The sequence below is a fragment of the Nerophis ophidion genome, linkage group LG17 (assembly GCF_033978795.1).
Source record: "Nerophis ophidion isolate RoL-2023_Sa linkage group LG17, RoL_Noph_v1.0, whole genome shotgun sequence".
Classification (NCBI taxonomy): Eukaryota; Metazoa; Chordata; class Actinopteri; order Syngnathiformes; family Syngnathidae; genus Nerophis; species Nerophis ophidion.
This window is the reverse complement of record NC_084627.1, coordinates 16414800-16440305: the sequence shown is the minus strand read 5'-3', so window position 1 is coordinate 16440305 and position 25506 is coordinate 16414800. Positions and strand designations below refer to the sequence as shown.

The window sequence follows — 25506 nt, the reverse complement described above, 5'->3', positions numbered from 1 at the left end:
AGCCCTTTGAGACACTCGTGATTTAGGGCTATTTAAGTAAGCATTGATTGATTCATTGATTGAATTGTGTCATTAGTTCATTATCAGGCACAATGAAGTCTTAGTTAGGCTTTGTTAATTTTAGATTAAATTATTTGTGACTTTGTTATTAATATGTTAAACGGACTTAAATCGCTGCAAGAATAACAAGAAGAAGAATGATGTTTCTAAAAATATTGTAAGGATTTAAAGTTGCCATCAATCCCACATGGGTGCTCTGCACTGGTTATATAAAGGCCTACTGAAATGAGATTTTCTTATCTAAACGGGGATAGCAGGTCCTCTCTGTGTCATACTTGATCATTTCGCGATATTGCCATATTTTTGCTGAAAGGATTTAGTAGAGAACATTGACGACAAAGTTTGCAACTTTTGTTCGCTAATAAAAAAGCCTTGCCTTTACCAGAAGTAGCAGACGATGTGCACGTGACGTCACGGGTTGTAGGGCTCCTCACATCCTCACATTGTTTACAATGTGAGCCTGCAGCAGCAAGAGCGATTCGGACCGAGAAAGCGACAATTTCCCCATTAATTTGAGCGAGGATGAAAGATTTGTGGATAAGGAAAGTTAGAGTGAAGCACCAAAAAAAAGAAAAAAAAAGAAAAGAAAAAGCGACGGCTCCAGTGTGAGCATTTCAGATGTAATTAGACACATTCACTAGGATAATTCTGGAAAATCTCTTATCTGCTTATTGTTTTAATAGTGTTTTAGTGAGATTGTAAAGTCATACCTGAAAGTCAAACGCCAGTGTCTTTCAGAGAAGCCAATGGAGGAGCCAAGATCACAGCTGCCTTTTTGAGCTGCAGGAGGAAGTCCCATAATCCACTGAAGTCTCCGGTAAGAGCCGACTTAATATCACAATTTTCCCATCCAAAAACTCGCTGGTTGACGTAGAGAAACATGTTCGCTTGACCGCTCTGTGTTAAAGTTTCACAACAGACAAAGAAACACAGGCTGTGTTTCGGTTGCTAAAGACAGCTGCAATCCACCGCTTTCCACCAACAGCATTCTTCTTTATAGTCTCCATTATTAATTGAACAAATTACTGTGTAATTATGCGATGAAAAGAGACGACTTTTAGCCGTGTGTGGTGCTGGGCTGATATGTCCACTCCAACCCGAGACGTCACGCGCACGGAGACGTTTTCAACAAGAAACTCCGCGGGAAATTTAAAATTGTAATTTAGTAAACTAAAAAGGCTGTATTGGCATGTGTTGCAATGTTAATATTTCATCATTGATATATAAACTATCAGACTGCGTGGTCGGTAGTAGTGGGTTTCAGTAGGCTTTTAAGTAAAATTAGTCAAATTAATTTTTATTTTTTTTTACTTACGAAAAAGCATTATTGTAATTAACGTATAAACTTGTATGATGCAGATTAAATATTTGTTTACCAACTAAATGTTGTGTTTTAGTGAACATGGTTGATTTGGAGGTTATGGGCTCTTCCCTGGATTCTTCCCCCCGCCAAGCTCACCTGTGCTGCCGCCTCCTGGACGGCCGTGCATCGCTGCGAGTGTGAGCGTGCGTGTGTGCGCGCGGGAGTGAGCGAGTCGACCGCGCTCCGCTCATAAGTACGCGGCCACTCCGCTCGCCGCCTTCAAAGCACGCACAGGGGGAAGCGGGGTCCAAATGGCGAGCACCGCACCTCCGCCATCGTCGCTACCGCCGCTGCTCCTCCGGCTTCTCCTCGCCGGGCTCGCTCTCACGCGAACCGCGGAGCCGCTGCGGGCCGAGCGGGGAGGGGACGAGGGGACGCCCGGAGGCGGCGAGGGCCACGCGGCGGAGACGCCGTGCGAGATCAAGACCGTCACCGTCTCCACGCTGCCGGTTCTCCGGGAGAACGAGTTCAGCTTCACCGGTGTCGGAGCCGCCGGGAGCGCGGTGGGAGCAGGAGAAGTAGGAAGTAGTGTCGCCGGAGCAGGTGGCACCGCGGGAGGGGGACCAGGAGGAGGGGAGTCGCGGCTCTTGTTGTTCGTCAGGACTGATCTACCTGGGATGATTTCCGTCATGGATGATCTCGACAACACGGCTCTTCCTTACTTCACTCTCGGTAAGAACTACCAATATTCACCCGAGTCCATGTTGCTCCATGGCAGGCCTCCATGGTGACACCTCCAGCCACTAATTGTTGATTTAAGCATCTTAAATTACACCAATGTAGTTTTCTACACATTTATTTTAATTTTTTCTATAAATATGTACTTTTATAACCATACAATGTTAGAAGACAAAAAAAGGTTTTGTTTACTATTAAAAAGGTAATTTTTCACTAAAGGCTATTGAAGTCACACACCAAAAATAAACAATAGTTGAACTAAGCGGAAAAGTTTTAAAATTATGTCAACAAAATGTTAGAAGGATTAAGTCACATTGTAATATTACAACATTCACATTTTATTTTGTTGTGCTAAAAGTTGTCATTTTCAAAGAATTCACTATTGTGATTATTGTTGTCCCCGGTACCAATATGTATTTCCATACTTTTCAAAATAAAAGGGCACCACAAAAAATACATTATTACGATAAACAAATGTTTGTTATTGCACTCAGACAACAATTTTGGCATTAAAAATTAAATATAATAAGCACTTATTCTGTTGTTTGAATACTTTGGTTTGAGTCCCCATGGTGCGCCATCTTGTCCATAAAAAAAAAAAAAAACTACTGGTATTTTTCAAATGCAGTATAGTACCTTCTTTTAAGTCATTAGTACCGCGGTGCTTCATTAATGCCCGTATACCGTACAATCCTTGGTCATTTTTCACTAAGAGGTATTGAAGTCACACCAAAAATAAACAATAGTTGAACTAAGTGGAAAAAGTTAGAACATTATGACAACAAAATGTTACAAGGATTAAGTCACATTGTATTATTAAAACATTCACATTTCATTTTGCTGGGCTAAAAGTTCCTTCCATCCATCAATTTTTCTACCGCTTATTCATTTTGAGGTCGCGGGGGGCGCTCGTGCCTATCTCAGCCACAATCTGGCGGAAGGCGGAGTACACCCTGGACAAGTCGCCATCTCGTCACAGGGCCTGTGCTAAAAGTTGTCATTTTAAAATAATTTACTGTTGCGATTAATGTTGTCCCCGGTACCAATATGTATTTCCATACTCTTCAAAATAAAAGGGCACCACAAAAAAAATACACTATTAAAATGTTGTCATACAATAAACATGTTTCTTTTGCACTTATAGAACAATTCTGGCATTAAATGTAAAATTAAATGCAATACGCACTTATCATTTTGTTGTTTGGATACTTTATATATGTTTTGGGTCCCCATTGTGCGCCATCATGACCATGAAAAAAAAAGTACTGGTATTTTTCAAATGCAGTATAGTACCTTCTTTTAAGTCATTAGTACCGCGGTGCTTCATTAATGCCCGTATACCGTACAATCCTAGGTCATTTTTTCACAAAGAGGTATTGAAGTCACACCAAAAATAAACAATGTCATGTCTGTGAGATCATGTTTTGTTTTTTTTGGACACTCAGTTCCTGTTTTTGCACTTCCTGGTTTGTTTTGTTACCATGACTACTCATTAGTTTTCACCTGTCAAGCACCTGTGTAACGTTTTGCACTCGCACACCTGTTTTCACTGATCATGTCACTGCTATTAAAGCCGGTCTGTTTCTGTTATTCGACCTGGCAACATCACCTTCTGCCACAATCTATCACCCTCGATACCTCTACTCTGCTTCATGTCATGTTTTACAGTTCCATTTCAAGTAAGTTTATGTTTATAGTTCATAGTTTCTGCCTTTGTGCAAGTCTTTGTTTTCTTTCGTCCAGTTTGTTCTCCGCCATTGTGCGCGCCTTTTGTTTGTTCCTGTTTTTTAGTTATAGTGTCAAAATAAAAATATGTCTTTACCCTCATACTTTAGTTTTGAGTCACCATGGTGTGCCGTCATGTCCATGAAAAAAAAGTACTGGTATTTTACAAATGCAGTATAGTACTTTCTTTTAAGTCATTAGTACCGTGGTGCTTCATAAATGCCCGTATACCGTACAATCCTAGGTCATTTTTCACTAAGTGGTATTGAAGTCACACCAAAAATAAACAATAGTTAAACTAAGCGGAAAAAGAATGAAAATTATGACAAAGAAATGTTACGACGACTGTGGTTGTTATATTACAAGATTAACATTTTATTTTGTTGTGCTAAAAGTTGTCATTTTACAAGTACAAACCCAGTTTCCATATGAGTTAGGAAACTGTGTTAGATGTAAATATAAGCGGAATGCAATGATTTGCAATTAATTTTCAACACATATCTAATTGAATATGCTACAAATACAACATATTTGAAGTTAAAACTGATGTTTTTTTCTTTGTTGCAAATAATCATTAACTTTAGAATTTGATGCCAGCAACACGTGGCAAAGAAGTTGGGAAAGATGGCAATAAATACTGATAAAGTTGAGGAATGCTCATCAAACACTTATTTTGAACATCCCACAGGGGTGCAGGCTAATTGGGAACAGGTGGGTGCCATGATTGGGTATAAAAAACAGCTTCCATGAAATGCTAAGTAATTCACAAACAAGGATGAGGGGAGGGTCACCAATTTGTAAGCAAACAGTTTTAGAACAACATTTCTCAACGAGCTATTGCAAGGAATTTAGGGATTTTGCCATCCACGGTCCGTAAAATCATCAAAAGGTTTAGGGAATCTAGAGAAATCACTGCATGTAAGCGATGATATTACGGACCTTTGATCCCTCAGGCGATACTGCATCAAAAACCGACATCAGTGTGTAAAGGATATCACCACACGGGCTCAGGAACACTTCAGAAAACCACTGTCAGTAACTGCAGTTGGTCGCTACATCTGTAACTGCAAGTTAAAACTCTACTATGCAAAGCGAATGCCATTTATCAACAACACAGAGGAACGCCGCCGGCTTCATTTTAGAGGAATGAAAATACAACTTCCAAGTTGAGGAGGAAGTCACACTTTTAATGGAATTTTTTTTGTATTTTTTCAGCCAAAATATTTTCAAAACATTTTTACCGCAACATTGCAAAGTGCGACAAAGTTGTCTTCACATGAAATTATACAGCCAAAATAAGTAAAAAAAAAAATTCTTGAAGTTACAGAAATAAAGTCAGACTTTTATGAGAAAACAAAGTTGTACTGTATTTTCTGGACTGTAAGGCGCACTAAAAAAATGTTCCCCCTCAAAACTCAACAGTGCACCTTGTAACCCGGTGTGCCTAGTGTATGGAAAATTTCTGGTTTTGCTTACCAACCTCGAAGCAATTTTATTTGGCACACAGTGTGCTGATACATGTGACCAGTAGATGGCCGTCAAACATAAGAGATATGTGTAGACCGCATTATGATGGCAATATGACTCAAGTAAACAGCGCCAACTTTTTATATGTTCGATTGAAAATATAGAGCATCACACACGGCACTCAAAAATCTGTCAACATGTTTTAGTACGACTTTGGTGAAGCCACACCATTTGATGTGCTTCAACATACCATTATAGATGCGCCCTATGGTCCGGAATATATGGTAAACAAAATTTCTTCAAGTTACGGGAATAAAGTCAGACTTATGTGAAAAAGAAAGTTGTACTATTTCATGATAAAGGTGATTTTACAAACATTAAGACTGCATCCAATGTATTTTAGAAGATTTATTGTCGCAATAGATGACTTCCATGAGCTTCATTGTTAGCCATCTCGTACTTGCCGTTTATTAACGTACAAATTAGAAAGCAAAAGAAGGAGAAAGTTTTCTTGTCTCTCTTTGGAATTGTGAATGATCGGCAAAATTCCGAAAAAGGTCAGTTCCCCTTTTAAAGTTACAATAACAAAGATGTAATGTTACACACATTATTAGTAACGTAAGTCTCACTGTTACAAGCAAATACATTTTTAAAGTTAAAGTACCACTGATAGTCACACACACACACACAATTATTCTCTACATTCGACCCATCACCCTTGATCACCTCCTGTGAGGTGAGGGGAGCAGTGAGCAACAGCAGTGGCCACGCCCGGGAATAATTAACCCCCAATTCCAACCCTTGAATCTGAGTGCCAAGCAAGGAGGTAATGGGTCCCATTTTTATGTTCTTTGGTTTGAACTTACAACTTACCGATCTCAGGGCGGACACTCTAACCACTAGTCCACGGAGTCCGTCACAACTGATAAAGGTTGTGACTTTTATATACGATATGGAAAATGTTACGAGATACGTTAGTCTGGGGTGTCAAACTCATTTTAGCTCAGGATCCGCATGGAGGGAAATCTGTGCACACGCTATCCGGACTATTAAAATAATGGTATTAAAACTAAAAAATAAAGACAAATTCAGATTGTTTTTTTTTTGTCTTACTTTGGCCCAAAATAGAACAAACATGTTGTGAAAATATAACAAAAAAAAATACCGGCAGCATTAAAGTTTAGATCCGTGAAGGAATGAAGAAAGTGAATGAACATAACTGAATTTGTTTTCTTTTGTATTTTTTTTTAATGAATTAAGTAACGTTTATGACAACCTTTTCCCCAAAACACAAGATAGAATGTGAGATACAACAGGATAATGTTATCAGACGGTTTTCAAAACAAAAAAGTGGCACCCCAAAAATTTACTGTGGGACCCCATTTTTATGACTTGATGGGGACCCCATTTTGAAAATTCCTAGCGTCAACACCAATGGAGTATTGGTGCGTGCAAAACAGCAGCAGGCGGCTGTGGCCTGCGGGCCGGATCTAATATTAATCAAATAACATCCCAGGGGCCTTGACTTTGACACATAGGTGATAGAGCAGTGGTTCCTAAATGGGGGTACACGTACCCCTGGGGGTACTTGAAGGTATGCCAAGGGGTACGTGAGATTTTTTTTTAAATATTCTAAAAATAGCAACAATTCAAAAATCATTTATAAATATATTTATTGAATAATACTTCAACAAAATATGAATGTAAGTTCACAAACTGTGAAAAGAAATACAACATGTTCCATAAATATTGATGTTAAAGATTTCCTTTTTTGTGAAGAAATGTTTAGAATAAAGTTGATGAATCCAGATGGATCTCTATTACAATCCCCAAGGAGGGCACTTTAAGTTGATGATTCCTTCTATGTGTAGAAATCTTAATTTATAATTAAATCACTTGTTTATTTTTCAACAAGTTTTTAGTTATTAGTATATCTTTTTTTCCAAATAGTTCAAGAAAGACCACTACAAATGAGCAATATTTTGCACTGTTATACAATTTAATAAATCAGAAACTGATGACATAGTGCTGTATTTTACTTCTTTATCCCTTTTTTTCAACCGAAAATGCTTTGCTCTTATTAGGAGGTACTTGAATTAAAAAGTTCACAGGGGGTACATCACTGAAAAAAGGTTGAGAACCACTGTGGTAGAGTATGACAAAAAAATGGTACGTTTACAAGACCTTGTTAGGATAAGAGCTGCTTCTTTTAATATTGTTTTACTTAAAAAAAATAAAAAATAAAGTCATAATATAAATAAATAAAATATTATGTTATATTCCATCCATCCATTTTTTACCGCTTGTCCTGTTCAGGGGGGCGGGATTTTGTGCTAAAAGTAATTTTACTACCACTCAGTGGCCTAGTGGTTAGAGTGTCCGCCCTGAGATCAGTAGGTTGTGAGTTCAAACCCCGGCCGAGTCATACCGAAGACTATAAAAATGGGACCCATTACCTCCTTGCTTGGCACTCAGCATCAAGGATTGGAATTGGGGGTTAAATCACCAAAAATGATTCCCGGGCGTGGCCACCGCTGCTCCCCTCACATACCAGGGGGTGAACAAGGCGGATGGGTCAAATGCAGAGGACAAATTTCACCGCATCTAGTTTGTTTGTGACTATCATTGGTACTTAAAAGTCCTACTGAAACCCACTACCACCGACCACGCAGTCTGATAGTTTATATATCAATGATGAAATATTAACATTGCAACACATGCCAATATGGCCGGTTTAGTTTACTAAATTGCAATTTTAAATTTCCCGCTGAGTTTCTTGTTGAAAACGTTGCGGGATGATGACGCGTATGATGACACGTGCTTGTGACGTTATTGGTTGGAGGGGACATATTAGCTCAGCACCACTTACAGCTAAAAGTCATCTCTTTTCATCGCATCATTTCACAGTAATTTGTAGATCTGTATTGCTGAATCTTTTGCAATTTGTCCAATTAATAATGGAGACTATAAATAAGAATGCTGTTGGTGGAAAGCGGTGGATTGCAGCTGCCTTTAGCACCGAGACACAGCCGGTGTTTCTTTGTTTGTTGTGAAGCTTTAACACAGAGCGGTCAAGCGAACATGTTTCTCTATGTCAACCAGCATGTTTTTGGATGGGAAAATTGTGATATTAAGTCGGCTCTTACCGGAGACATCAGTGGATTACTGGACCTCCTGCAGCAGCTGTCAAAAAAGGCATCTGTGAGCTTGGCTCCTCCATGGCTTCCATCATAGACACTGGCGTTCACCGCAGCCATCCGACTTTGAGGTATGACTTTACAATAAAACAAAAACATTATTAAGACAATAAGCAGATAAGGGATCTTCCAGAATTATCCTAGTAAATGTGTCTAATTACATCTGAAACGCTCACACTGCTGCCGCCCGGAGCCGTCGCGGCTTTTTCTTTCTTTTTGTGCTTCACTCTAACTTTCTTTATCCACAAATCTTTCATCCTCGCTCAAATTAATGGGGAAATCGTCGATTTCTCGTTCCGAATAGCTCTTGCTGCTTGAGGCTATGATTCTAAACAATGTGAGGATGTGAGGAGCCCTCACTCCGGTGACGTCACATCTGCTATTTCCGGTAAAGGCAAGGCTTTTTTATTAGCGACCAAAAGTTGCGAACTTTATCGTCGATGTTCTCTACTAAATCCTTTCAGCAAAAATATGGCAATATCGCAAAATGATCAAGTATGACACATAGAATGGACCTGCTATCCCCGTTTGAATAAGAAAATCTCATTTCAGTAGGCCTTTAATTTTACTAGAGTTACAAACTCAAAATAGTAGGAGTTAGGCATTTGATGATACGTTTAAATATTATGTGAAAAGTCCCAATTTTATGAAAATAAAGTAATATTATGATTAAGAAGGGAAGGGTCGTTAGGGTAATAAAGAAAACTGTAATTTTTCCGACAATAGATTTAATCTAGGAAATTATGACTATTTTTTAGTATTCTGACTTAAATCATGTACATCTATCTATAAATAAGATCATTCCCATTACTTCACAATTTTTGAACGCAATATTTTTACTTTGTCTTCCTTCTCGTAAACTTCTGAGCTAAATGTACAGGTTCATTGCGTAATATTACGACTTTGTTCTCATTCAATCCATTCTCATATTAGGACTTTATTCCCGTAAAAATGATTCATTGTTGCAATTCTCTCCTGTGTAATTTGTGACCCTCAGACGCCACAATTGTTAAATTCCCTCCTGTAACGGAATGACAGCGAGTGATTTCCCTTGCTTCATTTTCATATGGAAGAACATTTTTTTTTTTGTGACAATCTCCTTTCTTTTCTTTTCTTCTCTCATTTCTACTCAGCTTGCTCTCACATGTTGTAGTTGAAATACGATTACATTTCACGCACACCCTCACCCTCACTGTGCCAACCAATCAAGGGATCCAATTTGGTCCTGCAAATGTGCATGAAATTGATATTTTATTCTCAGACCAGCACACACACATGCAAAGTCCAGTGGTGGTGGGACTTCCAGTGAATGAGATGCTTAGCTAGTGTTTGCATCACTGTCAGGCAATATGAATAAACACACACACGCTCCCTTTCTCATATTCTTACTTTGCCTCTCACACACACTGACACAAGTGAATGGATGTAAATGGCGCCCTGCTGCTAGTTTGACAGGTCATAGAGGGTTGAGTGTGAAAATGTTTCACTCTTAAAACCACCTAGGGCATGAAGACACACTGAGGATTTAATAACGGAGGAAATATCTCTGCCATCAATCTTTGGAGGCTTTGTTTCCATCTTAGTCGTGAGGAAAAATACTTTCTTAAAATCCATTTTTTCATTAGGAATAATACAAATTGAGACGGGCTAAATAGAGGAGCCCCTGTTGACTTATTCTTAGCTGATTTTCAATAGTCAAAGTGGCAGCTGAGCCGACTGAGGATGTCGTTGAGACAATGGTGATTAAGGGCTATATGGATAAACTTTGAATATTAGTTTATTTCGAACATGCAAGCAAACTGCATGATACATCACAATTTCCAGTTTTTCTTTTTAACATGTTCGAAAAAGAGTTGGAAGAACCAGAGTGTGACCGACTCTTGCCGTCGTTGTGCGGGTTCCATGGACCACCAAGGAAGGACATGATCGAGCAGGTTTGATTCTCGTTTGGTCGGGTCGCTTTTCAGCTCCTCCTCCACTCCTCGCTCTTCAACCACTCTTTAGCCGCCCACGTCGTCGTCGTCTGCGGCTCGCTCTCTGTTGCTTTCGCCCTTCGTGCACTGCTGCTGGCTCTCCAACTCCTTCTTTCCGTTCTCTCCTCCTTCTCCCCTGAACTCGATTGTGGCGTCGCTACCGGCACGCCCCCCTCTCCGCTCGGTCGCCGTCCCCGCCTCTTTGCCGCCATCTTGGGCCGGGCTCACACGTGCCCTGCCCCGCTGCTCGTTCGCTGGCTCCGCCTCTCAACACAGAGTTTGTTTAATCCTACCCCTTTTCTTTTACATAACAATTGCTAAAACTTTTGTTCACTTCCTGTTCTCAATTTTTTCACAATATACTCCATAAGTAATTACAATAAATCACAATACAACTTTGATTGATTTATTGATTGATTAATCAAACTATACATTTTTTTGTTTCATATTGTTGTCTCGTTATTTGCATGAAGTGAGAGAAGAAACTGAAAATTAGCGCTGCCGATAGCGACAAAATTATCGGTAAAACAGGAAAAGTCACCTCTACAGTATGGCAGTTTTTGGGATTTTTAAAAACGGACCATGGTCAGACCAATGTGGTCTGTAAATTATACAAAAAGCTATTTTGCAGAAAAAAAGGTCTTCTTGGGATTCTCTAGGTTTACATGTTCACACTTTGCACTATTGTTACATTTATTATGCATTTCTTACATATTTGTTTTTGCACTTTCATTTCAAAAGATTAGATTTTAAATGTAATTTTAGAATTTAAAATTGATTAATTGTTTTCCATGGTTCTAATCAATCAATCAATATTTTTTTTATTTATATAGCTCTAAATCACAAGTGTCTCAAAGGGCTGCACAAGCCAAAACAGCATCCTCTGTTCAGAGCCCACATAAGGGCAAGGAAAAACTCACAACCCAGTGGGATGTCAATGCGCATGACAATGAGATGTGATTGACCCCCCCCCAATGGACGTCGAGTGGGTCTAACATAATATTGTGAAAGTCCAGTCCATAGTGGATCTAACATAATAGTGAGAGTCCAGTCCATGGTGGGGACAGCAGGAGACCATCCCGAGCAAAGACGGGTCGACAGCGCAGAGATGTCCCCAACCAATGCACAGGCGAGTGGTCCAACCCCGGGTCCCGACTCTGGACAGCCAGCTCTACATCCATGGCCACCGGACCTGTGCTACCCCCCCATCTCCCCCTCAACAATGGAGAGGGGGGCAGAGGAGAAAAGAAAAGAAACGGCAGATCAACTGGTCTAAAAAGGGGGTCTATTTAAAGCATGGGTGTCAAACTCTGGCCTGCTATGTAATTTCACTTGGCCATTGAGGCAATATCAAATTAACATTAGAGCTGGCCCGCCGCTTTAACACCGCATTCACAGCTAACGCTCTTACTTGCCAACCCTCTCGATTTTCCCGGGAGACTCCCGAAGTTCAGTGCCCCTCCCTAATTTCATTCCGGACAACAATATTGGGGTGGGCTTTAAAGGCACTGCCTTTGGCGTTCTCTACAACCTGTCTTCACGTGCACTTTTCCTTTATACAAACAGCGTGCCGGCCCAGTCACATAATATATGCAGCTTATACACACACACAAGTGGATGCAAGGCATACTTGGTCAACAGCCATACAGGTCACACTGAGGGTGGCCGTATAAATAACTTTAACACTGTTACAAATATGCGCCACACTGTGAACCCACACCAAACAAGAATGACACATTTCGGGAGAACATCCGCACGGTAACACAACATAAACACAACAGAACAAGTGCCCAGAACGCCTTGCATCACTAACTCTTCCGGGACGCTACAATATACACCCCCCCCGCTATAATCAAACTCCGTCCACGTCAACCCCACCGCCGAAAAGAGGCATCCAATTTTTATTTAAATTTGATTTGATATGCCATTGATATTTTTTAATTATTATTATTATTTGAAACTCGATTTTGCATGTTACTATAAAGTTATATAAGCCTTGTTTGTTCAATATTCAATGCAAAACTTGTTTGGGTCCCTATTAAAAGGTTAATTTGTTCAACCTCGGCCCGCGGCTTTGTTCGGTTTTAAATTTTGGCCCACTGTATTTGAGTTTGACACCCCTGGTTTAAAGGCTAGAGTATACAAATGAGTAATAATACGTTATACGTTACAGTAATCGAGACGAGACATAACGAACGCATGAAAAATGATCTCAGCGTCGCCAGTGGACAAAATGGAACGAATTTTTGCGATTTACGTAGATGAAAAAAGGCCATTTTACAAACCCTGTTTCCATATGAGTTGGGAAATTGTGTTAGAGGTAAATAAAAACAGAAAACAAGTTGTGGACAAAGGGGTGTACCTCGCCCCATCCTGTGAAAGACTGAGCATTTTTTAGGAAGCTCTTTTTATACCCAATCATGGCACCCACCTGTTCCCAATTAACCTTCACACCTGTGGGATGCTCCAAATAAGTGTTTGATGAGCATTCCTCAACTTTATCAGCATTTATTACCACCTTTCCAACTTCGTTCTCACGTGTTGTTTACATCAAATTCTAAAGTTAATGATTATTTAAAAAAAAAAAAAAAGTTTATCAGTTTGAACATCAAATATGTTGTCTTTGTAGCATATTCAACTAAATATGGGTTGAAAATTATTTGCAAATCATTGTATTCCGTTTCAGCTCTCGCTGGATCGGTTCGCAGCCGAGTGTGAAGCGACCGGAATGAGAATCAGCACCTCCAAGTCCGAGTCCATGGTTCTCGCCCGGAAAAGGGTGGAATGCCATCTCTGGGTTGGGGAGGAGAACCTGCCCCAGGTGGAGGAGTTCAAGTACCTAGGAGTCTTGTTCACGAGTGAGGGAAGAGTGGATCGTGAGATCGACAGGCGGATCGGTGCGGCGTCATCAGTAATGCGGACGTTGTACCGATCCGTTGTGGTGAAGAAGGAGCTGAGCCGGAAGGCAAAGCTCTCAATTTACCGGTCAATCTACGTTCCCATCCTCACCTATGGTCATGAGCTTTGGGTTATGACCGAAAGGATAAGATCACGGGTACGAGCGGCCGAAATGAGTTTCCTCTGCCGTGTGGCGGGGCTCTCCCTTAGAGATAAGGTGAGAAGCTCTGCCTTCCGGGAGGAACTCAAAGTAAAGCCGCTGCTCCTTCACATCGAGAGGAGCCAGATGGGGTGGCTCGGGCATCTGGTCAGGATGCCACCCGAACGCCTCCCTAGGGAGGTGTTTAGGGCACGTCCAACCGGTAGGAGGCCACGGGGAAGACCCAGGACACGTTTGGAAGACTATGTCTCCCGGCTGGCCTGGGAACGCCTCGGGATCCCCCCGGAAGAGCTAGACAAAGTGGCTGGGGAGCGGGAAGTCCGGGTTTCCCTGCTTAGTCTGTTGCCCCCGCGACCCGACCTCGGATAAGCGGAAGAAGATGGATGGATGGATGTATTCCGTTTATATTTACATCTAACACAATTTCCCAACTCATATGGAAACTGGTTTCGTACAATTCTCTCTGCTCCCCAACCCGGAGATGGCATTCCACTCTTTTCCGGCCGAGAACCATGGACTCGGACTTGGAGGTGCTGATTCTCATTCCGGTCGTTTCACACTCGGCTGCGAACCGATCCAGCTAGAGCTGAAACGGAATACAATGATTTGCAAATAACTTTCAACCCATATTCGGTTGAATGTGCTACAAAGACAACATATTTGATGTTCAAACTGATAAACATTTTTTGGTTTCATTTTTTTAAACAATTCTATATTTTGCCACATTTTCACACAAGGGTCCATGAATTCACATTTCACATCGCATTGAAGCCTCAGTATGTGGCAACTGCGATAACCGTGTGTTTCATCTGACTATATTTAGCTTGCAAGTGGTATTTTAATCTCTTCCCTTGCTCTTAATTTTCCTTCAAACTTGCTGCAGGGAGGCTAAAAGCCAGGCAGGAACGTCTGTGAAGGGCTGAAAGCACTAAGCTAGTAAATCACTTTCGGTTCTCATTAAGGACCGAGCGTGGACTGGCGAGGAAAGACCTCTCTGTGCTATCTGTCTGTCTGTCTATAGTATCTTGTAAACTGCTGTGCACAGTTTTCCTTTTTAACGATATTCTGCGCTTGATGCACTTTAAAACCCTACAATATTTTATGTAGGTGTTCAAGAGCTGTTTTAGTTGCAGCCATATGCAGTCTATTAATGTTTGTTTCTGTGAAGCTGAGAGCTTGTCAACAAATCGGCTTGTTACCCGCAGAACAAATGTGTTCCTCTGATAAGCGATATGCTGAACACGAGCACACATGATCTTAGCCGGTTGTTCCAGCATTAGGTTTTTGTTTATATTACGACATAATTGCAAAAAAGTAATTATTTTTGCATTCATGAGAAAAGATTGGACATTTCAGAACTAATTTTATAAAAGTGGCAAGGAGCAAACTTCTCAGACAGCATTAATAACGCTGATAAGTTTATTGTGAACAGCAAGGCAAATGTATTGGTTTAACACCAACAACCAAAAGTGCACAAAAGTCCACTGAAATGCAGCTATCTTAAAAAAAATACAACAGTAGGTTGCCTACAGCTGCAGCTGTTACTGCCAATGACAATATTTCCAAGCTCTAAATTACCGTATTTTCAATACCATAGAGTGGAATTTCCACTTATTTCATTATTTTTCTTATATAAGGCGCACCGGATTATAGGGCGCATTAAAGGAGTCATATAATTATTTTTTTTGTAATTTGAAAACACTTCCCCTCCATAACATGTAATGGTGATTCTTTGGTCAAAATATTGCATAGATTATGTTCTACGAATCATCTTCAAATCGCTTTCTGACAGTCACTTCCACTTCTGAGCGGTCTTATTACGTGGTTCACCTTCGGCAGCGTCTTTTCCCTGTCATCTTTGTTGTAGCCGTGTAGCGTGCAAGGACGGGAGTGGAAGAAGTGTCAAAAGATGGAGCTAACTGTTTTAGTGACATTCAGACTTCAATCAATAACAGAGCAGCATCTCTTCATCCGAAACAACAACAAAGCCGGAAATGTGTCCCGTGAAAAATTGTCCGACCAGAACTCTCTAATAACTAGCCTTCCTTGGGTGAATAATGTAAACTTACTACACCGGTGTGTTTTAGGGCTCTCATGGCGAGTTTACTGACACATATAAATAAGAACTTTACACTACTTTATATTAGAAATGGCAACAGCGGACGATGAATGTCCCGTAAAAAGAAGATAGAGAAAAAAAATAAACCTATCTACCAAGGTGTTGCACGGACTATAAAAACGGACTCGGGCAATTTTTCAGGATTTACGCAGATCCCAAATGCAGGAAACCAGACAAAGAAAACGCTAGATAATGTTTTACCTTAAAGGTAAACCCACTACTACCGACCACGCAGTCTCATAGTTTATATATCAATGATGAAATATTAACATTGCATCACATGCCAATACGGCCTTTTTAGTTTACTAAATTGCAATTTTAAATTTCCCGGGAGTTTCTTGTTGGAAACGTCGCGGAATGATGACGTGTACACGTGACGTCACGGACTGTTAGGAAATATTAGCGCTGCACAAACACACACAGCTAAAAGTTGTCTGCTTTAACCGCATAATTACACAGTATCTTGGACATCTGTGTTGCTGAATCGTTTGCAATTTGTTCAATTAATATTGGAGGAGTCAAAGTAGTAAGATGGAGTTGGGAAGCTATAGCCTTTAGCCACACAAACACACGGTGATTCTTTGTTTAAAATTTCCGGAGGTGAAGCTTTCCTATGGATCAGAACCGTCAAGCGAACATGGATCCCAACCAAATGTCAACCAGCAGTTTTCGGTGAGAAAATTGTGGTAAAAAGTCGCCACTTACCGGAGATCAGCTGAGCTTGTGCCATCCATACAGCTGCCGTCGACTTCCATCAGACACTGGCCTCAAGACACCCGTGGACACACCCTTCCGACTATCAGGTACTGTTAAACTCACTAAAACACTAGCAACTCAATAGAAAGATAAGGGATTTCCCAGAATTATCCTAGTAAATGTGTCTAAAAACTTCTGACTACGTCCCAATGCAATCGCGTTTTTTTTTTTTTACTTTATTTTATTTATTTATTTTTTTGTTTGTAGTCCGCCGCTTTAATCCTTAAACACAAATCTTTCATCCTCGCTCAAATTAATGAGGACATTTTCGTTTTCTCGGTCCGAATAGCTATTTTTGTTGGAGGCTCCCATTATAAACAATGTGAGGATGTGAGGAGCCCTCAACGGGTGATGTCATCGTCTGCGACTTCCGGTAAAGGCAAGGCTTTTCTCATAGCGACCAAAAGTTGTGAACATTATCATCGATGTTCTCTACTAAATTTTTTCGGTAGAAATATGTAATTATCGCGAAATGATCAAGTATGACACATAGAATGGACCTGCTATCCCCGTTTGAATAAGAAAATCTCATTTCTGTAGGCCTTTAATGTTTACCACAGACCATAATAATACTCGTATGTTTAATGCGCTGGTAATCCATCAAGCGGTGCGGCTTCATAGCTTACCAAAGTTGTACTAAAATATTTTAACAGATTTTTGAGCGCCGTGTGTAATGTTCTGTATTTTCAATGGAACACTTACTTGAGTCATATTGCCCTCATCGTGCAGTCTACATGTATATGTTATGTTTGACTGCCATCTACTGGTCACACTTATAATTACACCATGTACAAAAACATTTTGCTTCGAGGTGAGTAAGCTCAACCAAAGTTATTCCTTACATGAGGTGCATCGGTTTATAAGGCGCACTGTCCAGTTTTGAGGGAAAAAAACAGATTTTAAGTGCGCCTTATAGTCCAGAAAATACAGTAGTATGATTTCTCAAATAGTTATTATTATCATAATTTTTTTTATCACTTCAAAAGGTTCCACTCTGCATGCACTCACTCCTATGTGACCCGACTGTTACCGGAAGATCCGATTAATCCACGTATGCACGAATACTACGTCACTTCCTGTCAGCTTATTTACTGAAATTCTCTTCGTTCACTGTTATCATGTTTTTCTGTTTTTTGTAATTTTTATTGAAATGACAATGTCATATAAAATATTACATACAAAACAAAACAACTGTTTTATAAGAATACAGGTACTGTATTCTTTGGGTTTCCCCTAGATTGCCACTATATGCGTTGTGGTGGGGGCGTGGCTAGGGGCGTGGTCAATATGACATCATAATATATAGGACATGATCATTTTGATTTGCAATTATGCATATATTTTCTTTAAAAAGGTTAAACAAATGTTTTATGTATATTTAAAAACAAATGTTAATGTTATAATGTATTAATACTACAATTGGTAATTGTGGAAGTTGCCTCCTAGCAGTTCCACTGTGGACACGGCACAAGAGCCAAGTGTGCAGTTTTAACAACGTTTTTAATGTGCATCGATTTGTGTCCAACGCTTTCTCCAGCAGAACGTGATTTTTCAGTCACGTCCGTATCCTCTCTCCCCTCCTGCTCCCGGCCGCTTACTCTAAAAGACAGTCATCTGCCAGCTGTGTCTCGCCATCAGCACTGCCACACCCCCGTCTGATGTGCTCTGTCCTCAGAACCATGTACAGAGGCGGTGACCTTTGCTCCTGCAGGCAGCGCTGTCTACCTCACCGTCCACAGTAATATTAATATAAATTTTTTTTCTTACATAATCAGAATTACAATCAACTTTAAAACACGGAATTTGACTCGGTAGACTGTGCTCTCTTGGTTCAATACAGTTTCATCTGTTGCTTATCGTAAAAGGTAACACAGGCCACACTATATTCTGCCCTCCCTGAATGTTGCAATTTAGTTTGCCAAAGTGTTGGCCCTGCGATGAGTTTGCGACTTGTAGTCTATGTATCCTGCCTTCCGCCCGAATGCAGCTGTGATAGGCTCCAGCACCCACTGTGACCCTGAAAGGGACAAGCAGTAGACAATGGATGGATGGATGGAATAAGTAAATGGTCCTTTGAATTAGATTAGAAAAAAAATATTTAAGATGTTTTGTTGATATTCTTAACAATGAAGTCACTTTAAAACTAACAGCACTAAAGGAAGTACGTTGTATATACACACATGAAGTGCACATTCATGTAGGAATCATATTTGGAATGAACTGAAAAAAATGCAATTATGCAGGATGAAGGTTGAGCTATAATGCCGCTAGCTGTATGCCAGGAGTGCCCACTAGAGATGCGCGGATAGGAAATTATATAATCCGCAACCGCATCGCCAAAGTCGTCATCCACCCGCCGTACACCCGAACCAACATTTGCTGCTAGCGGGGTGTATAAAATAGTCAGGATTTGTCATGGATACAAAGTATTCTGTGTATTTGTTGTGTTGCGTTTATGTTGTGTTACTGGGAGGATGTCCTCCCGAAATGTGTTTGTCAATCTTGTTTGGTGTGGCTTCACAGCGTGGCGCATATTACTAAGAGTGTTAAAATTGTTTATATCACAACCATTAGTGTACTCTGTGTCACCCAGTATGCCTTGCATTCGTGTGCGTGTTGCTGCGAAAGCCACACACAACATGATGCCGGACTGACAAGCAGATCGTACATGCTGTAGAGGGCGACAAAGTCAATGACTTCATAGCACGCCCTAATACTTATTATCTGGGCGACTGTTGGCAGTCATTCTAGAGAATATTAGCGTCTCCTATTGTCCTCTTCGCTTTGTGACAAGGGTCTTAAATGGCTCTTTGAATGGCAAAGGACACCGATCCCAGAACCATGAATATTAAATATTTCCGGATGGTTCAACCGCCACCCGCCCGAATCTAATTAAAATCAATTTTTTCGTCATGTCACCCGCCGACCCGCGGTTTATCCGCGGACTCTGCGGATGAGACCGCAAACCGCGCATCTCTAGTGCCCACACTTTTTCTGCAGGCGAGCTACTTTTCAATTGACCAAGTCGAGGGGATCTACCTCATTCATATATATCATTTATATGGATTTATTTATGAAAGAGACATTTTTGTTAACAAGTCAAAGATGTTTAATGATAATACAAGCATGTTTAACACACATAGATTCCTTTCTTTCGTGAAGACAAGAATATAAGTTGGTGTATTACCTGATTCTGATGACTTGCATTGATTGGAATCAGACAGTGCTGATAGCGTCCGCATTTTTTAATGGAGGAAAAAAAAGTCCTCCTGTCTGTCCAATACCACATGAAAGTGGTTGGTTTTTGGCATCTTATTTGTCCAGCTTCTATATTCCTTTTTATACACTTTACAAGAAATACCGCGAATGTTAATCAAGTGACGTCTTAATGAAGAATGATCATTGCCAATTTTTAGGGCTATTTTTCTAATGCCTGGATGGCGGTCAACCGACACACTCTCCACGATCGACCCGTAGCTTGCGATAGACGTAATGGGCACCCCAGCTGTATGCTAATGTACAATGGACCAGCTCATAGACAAGGTTACTCAAATTGGCCTGGCCGATCGCAGGGCACAGATAAACAATCATTCAAACTCACATTCACACTATGGACAACTTACAGTCTCCAATAAAGTTCATCCATCCATCCATCCATCTTCTTCCGCTTATCTGAGGTCGGGTCGCGGGCGAGGGAAGCCCAGACTTCCCTCTCCAGCTCTTCCCCTGGGATCCTTAGGCATTCCCATGCCAGCCGGGACACATAGTCTTCCCAACGTGTCCTGGGTCTTCCCCATGGCCTTCTCCCGGTCGGATGTGTACTTAACACCTCTCTAGGAAGGCGTTCGGGTCATCCAAACCAGATGCCCGAACTACCTCATCTGGCTCCTCTCCTTCCAATAAAGTTAGCATACATATTTTTGGAATCTTGGAGTATAACCAAATAAAGCAACAAAGGACATTTTTTATAATATTTGAGCTGTTTTTCAAAGCCGTGCGAAATAAACTTCAACCAATCAACCAACAACAGTTTAAACCAGGGGTGTCAAACTCAAATACAGAGTGGGCCTAAATTTTAAATTGAACAAAGCCGCGGGCCAAGGTTGAACAAATTAACCTTTTAATAGGGACCCAAACAAGTTTTGCATTGAATATTGAACGAGCAAGGCTTATATAATTTCATAGTGACATGCAAAATCGATTTTCAAATATTGTTGCATCCCGGAAGAGTTAGTGCTGCAAAGGGTTCTGGGTATTTGTTCTGTTGTGTTTTTGTTGGGTTAAGGTGTGGATGTTCTCCCTAAATGTGGTTGTCATTCTTGTTTGGTGTAGGTTCACAGTGCGGCGCATATTTGTAACAGTGTTAAAGTTGTTTATACGGCCACCCTCAGTGTGACCTGTATGGCGGTTGACCAAGTATGCTTTGCATTCACTTGTTTGTGTGTAAAGTCCGCATATAGTATGTTTGTATGGAGAAAAAACGGACGGGACGACAGGTTGTAGAGGACGTTGCATGCAGTGCCTTTAAGGCACATCCCCAATTATGTTGTTTGGGTGGAAATCGACAGAAATCCGGGAGAATGGTTGCCCCGGGTGATTTTCGGCAAGGGCACTGAAATTCGGGAGTCTCCCGGGAAAATTGGGAGGGTTGGTAAGTATGAGTATTAGCCGTGAATGCGGTGTTATAATACCAGTTCTAATGTTAATTTGATATTGCCTCAAGGGCCAAATTAAATTACACGGTTGGCCAAATTTGGCCCGCGGGCCAGAGTTTGACACCCATGGTTTAAACTCTCGTGGGTCTTCCGTCGAATTCTCCCCAAGCGAGTAAAGGAGACCTAGTGTATAATAGACTAAAAGCATTAATGGGAACATTTAGGGTAACTAAATGTAATGAATGTAACTTCCTCTAACTAATAAATTCGCATGAAGAGTTGTGGACATTTATGTATTGATTTTCCAGGTGACAAATGATATAGCCTTGGCAGAGGTCTTGTTTTCTCTTGTTTGCTTGTGCGGGTGTCAGCAGAATTGTACAAAAACTATTCGGTGGATTTTAATCAGAAGTGCTGAAGGGGGTCGGCCATTAGCCAAAGAAAGACCTTGGGATTTTTTCCCCCCCCTTCTTTTTAGTCATTGCTAAGGAAACTTCATTGATGTTTTTGGAGGTCGGTCGGTGTTGAATGTTCTGTCGGTGCTTTGTTTTCAATTATTGGTGCTTGTGATTGATGTGCTGTAGCTCCTTATTAGCCCAATACAGCGCTAACCGCAAGAAGTGCCACCTTTTCGAGGCAAACGAGGAGATTCGGGGTTGAAAAGGACAGCGGGTGCTTTTCCCTCTGATGCCTGGCTGCTTGGCTTTGATTTATGGCCACAGGTGTCATGGAGAATGGATGAGCAGTGTAGAGGGCGCATATTGGGCCGCCTCACACCGCCATCCCCATTTCAGTTTTTTCTTTAAGTAATGACAACCTTAAAAAATGCATGCACTTATAGTTCATCTGGACGACCCCCAACCTAATGCTGCATTAAAGCCTTGCAAGTGACCCATATTTTGCACCCTTTCCACCCTTATGCCGCATACTTGTGTAGTTAGGGATCCACAACCTGGCAGGCTGTAAAACATTTACTGGGGTCACAGAAATGATGTATAGGCGCGATGTGAAAGGACACAACGGCATAACACCAGCCTTTTTGCTGCTATGCTAAACTATATGACAAAGGCAACACACTTGCTTTATGCCTCACATTAAACGCTATGAACATTGGCATTAAAATTTAAAAGCTAAAACATGGGAGTCACCTTTGCTTTAACTGTTCTGTAAGAGGGTGGGGGCGAAGCTTAATAGGTAATCATGACACAACGCAAAGTACTGTGTGTAATCTACAGTGGGTCTGGAAGCTATTCAGACTTCATCTCAGGCTGTACAATCATTCGCAACTGGACTGCTTGGTTAGTCTTAAAAGACGTTTCACCGTTTGTTCAAGTAGGTTTCATCAGTTAGTGCTCATATTGTTAAATTGGTCAGATCTAGTCCTAATAATAAGAATAATGATAATGGATTAGATTTTATATTGCGTTTTTCTATTATTTGATACTCAAAGCGCTCACAGAGAAGTAGGAACCCATTATTCATTCACACCTGGTGGTGGTAAGCTACATTTGTAGCCACAGCTGCCCTGGGGTAGTTCGTAACTCGGCAGTCCTAGAAATAAGATTCTCTGGTCTGGTAAGACCAAGATTGAACTTTTTGGCGTGAATTTTAAGCGGTATGTGTGGCGAAAACCATGCAGGCACTACTTATCACCTGCCCAATACAATCCCAAAAGTGAAACATGGTGGTGGCAGCATCATTCTATGGGGGTGCTCTTCAGGTTGCAATTGAAGGAAAGGATGAAGTACAGAGAGAACCTGCAAGAAAACCTTTTCCAAAGTGCCCAGGACCTCAGACTGGACCAAAGGTTCACCTTCCAACAAGACAACGACCCTAAGCACACAGCTAAAATAAAAATAAAAAGTGGCTTTGGAACAACTCTGTGACCATTCTTGACTGGCCCAGCCAGAACCCTGACCTAAACCCAGTTGAGCAATCTTTGGAGAGACCTGAAAATGGCTGTCCACCAACGTTCACCATCCAACCTGACATAGCTGAAAAGGATCTACCGCTTGTCCCTTATGGGGTGGCGGGGGGTGCTGGAGCCTATCTCATCGCAGGGCCAACACAGATAAACAGACAAAATTCACACACTAGGGCCAATTTAATGTTGCCAATCAACCTATCCCCAGGTGCATATTTTTGGAGGTGGGAGGAAGCAGGTTTACCCAGAGGGAACCCACGCAGTCACGGGGAGAACATGCAAACTCCACACGGAAAGATCCTGAGCCCAGGATTGAATCCAGGACCTTTATATCGTTAGGCACATATCCTAACCCCTTTTCTCCCTTTGCTACCACTATATATATATATATATATATATATATATATATATATATATATATATATATATATATATATATATATAAAATGAGCATTTCCCGGCTGAACTCCTGTTATTAGTTACAAGTAATCGAAAATAACATGTTTTATTAATGACATATCAGGGCCTTTTAATGATGACATCGCATGAAATTATTACATATGGCTCCTATAACTAAAATACAAGAAAAGAAAAACGTGTGCACATTGGTGTATTATTTAGCTATTAATTGGCCCTGAAGCTTTTTACCCAGGCACAGTAAACGCGCTTGTATCGGACCGGAAATTTTCGATTCAAGCCGATATAATCCAACAAGTTTCTTTGCTGATATCGGAAAATTATTAATAGTTATTACGGTTGTTTAGGTCCGATATTAAAGGGTTCACTGTGACTCTCGCTATGCCAACTAGCAATGATAAGGCTAGTATCCCGAATTTTGCTCGCAACTTAAAGCACAACAATTAGCTAAGAGACACAGCTTGTATCCAAAGAACCTGTGAGCTGGAGCACTTGTAAGCAGAGGTACCACTTTGGAAAACGTGTTTGGAAAAATATAAAATAAAGATACAGGAATTTTTCTCCACTTGTTGACATCCTGAGATCCTATTTCCGTCAGTTGACATCACCTTAGCATTCAGGTATTTCAAAATATGATTTCATTGCTCTTCATCCTTCACCTTTGCTCCACTAGTCTTCACTGTATTGGTTTCCTCTACATTTCCTTTTGTGTGGCATGTCAAGCAGCTCCCTGTCACTGTCCAAACAGAGAACAAACTCTACAGCAGGGGTCACCAACGCGGTGCCCGCGGGCACCAGGTAGGCCGTAAGGACCAGATGAGTAGCCCGCTGGCCTGTTCTAAAAATAGCTCAAATAGCAGCACTTACCAGTGAGCTGCCTCTATTTTTTAAATTGTATTTATTTACTAGACTCCCCCGCCACCGTGACCACCACTTCCCGAAGACAGCTGGCACCCCACTCGGCGACGGAAAGTTTCTGTGAGTATGGCTTCCTGCGCTTCATGCACTTTACTCATGGATAGGTTGACTTTGCTAGAGAGCCGTGTCCGCCAGTTAGAGCAGTGTAATTTCGTAACTTTAGATGTTGCGGACACATCTGCTAGCGTTAGCTGTAGCGAGCTAACTAACCCAGCTTGTAGCAGCCCTAAGCGGCCTACAAGCTACGGTGTACCGGTTGAGACGCATAATAGATTTAGCCCATTAGCTAGTCCTTCACCCCAGTCTACCGGGCACCACACCTTAGTCATAGGGGACTCCATCACCCGAAACATAAAGCTTAGCAAACCAGCCACAATTAAGTGTATTCCCGGGGGCAGAGCACCTGACATTGAAGCTAATCTTAGGGAGCTAACTCGCAACAGGCCTAGTAAACACTTACGACAGGCTAACCGCACCACTAGTTATGTGAATATAGTAATACACGTTGGCTCCAATGACGTTAAGATGAGACAATCAGAGATTACAAAGAGAAACATAGCCAGGGCTTGTAATCTCGCTAGAAAGATGTCCAGGCATCGAGTAATTGTCTCTGGCCCCCTGCCTGGGAGAGGCAATGATGAGAGGTATAGCAGATTAGTCTCTCTTAACAAGTGGCTGGATAGCTTCTGCAGACAACAGGGATTTACGTTTATTGATAATTGGCCCTCTTTCTGGGGCAAACCTGGCTTGCTGAGGAGAGACGGCCTTCACCCTAACCAGGAAGGCGCTATCCTCTTGTCTCGGAACATAGATTTCGCATTGAGCCACATTTGACTAACTGCACTAGAGCAAGCCCGGTCACAGGCAATTACAGAGCCTGCTAGCCTGGGTATGGAGTCAGTTAAGTTAGAACTAGCCAGCGCCAGGCTGGATGATCCCTGTACACATAGCAATATTCGTAGAATAATACACAACTCACAAAATGGTTTTTCTGCTATGACTATGACTACGTCAGAGTTAGACATGCGTTCTACTGAGGTGGCAAATTATGATGCGTTCAGTTTATCGCAGCACCAATTACATAATCTGAAAATTCCCGTCATATCAATTCCTAGATATGGTCGTAATTATTTTAAGTACACTGCGCATAATTAACGCGACATTATTAATATTGCTACTACGGATAATTTTATCAA

General features: G+C 41.2%; 1 protein-coding gene across 2 annotated transcripts in view; it reads left to right on the top strand.

Annotated features, from left to right (window-relative positions):
* The first annotated feature begins 1621 nt into the window (after positions 1-1621).
* Positions 1622-25506, top strand: part of LOC133536148 (astrotactin-2-like) — a 747946-nt gene continuing 724061 nt past the window's right edge. For both annotated transcript variants that reach the window (XM_061876407.1, XM_061876406.1), the window contains exon 1: positions 1622-2095. In XM_061876407.1, coding sequence (XP_061732391.1) covers positions 1675-2095 — 421 coding nt within the window. In that variant the 5' untranslated portion in view covers positions 1622-1674. The remainder of the gene's footprint in view (positions 2096-25506) is intronic.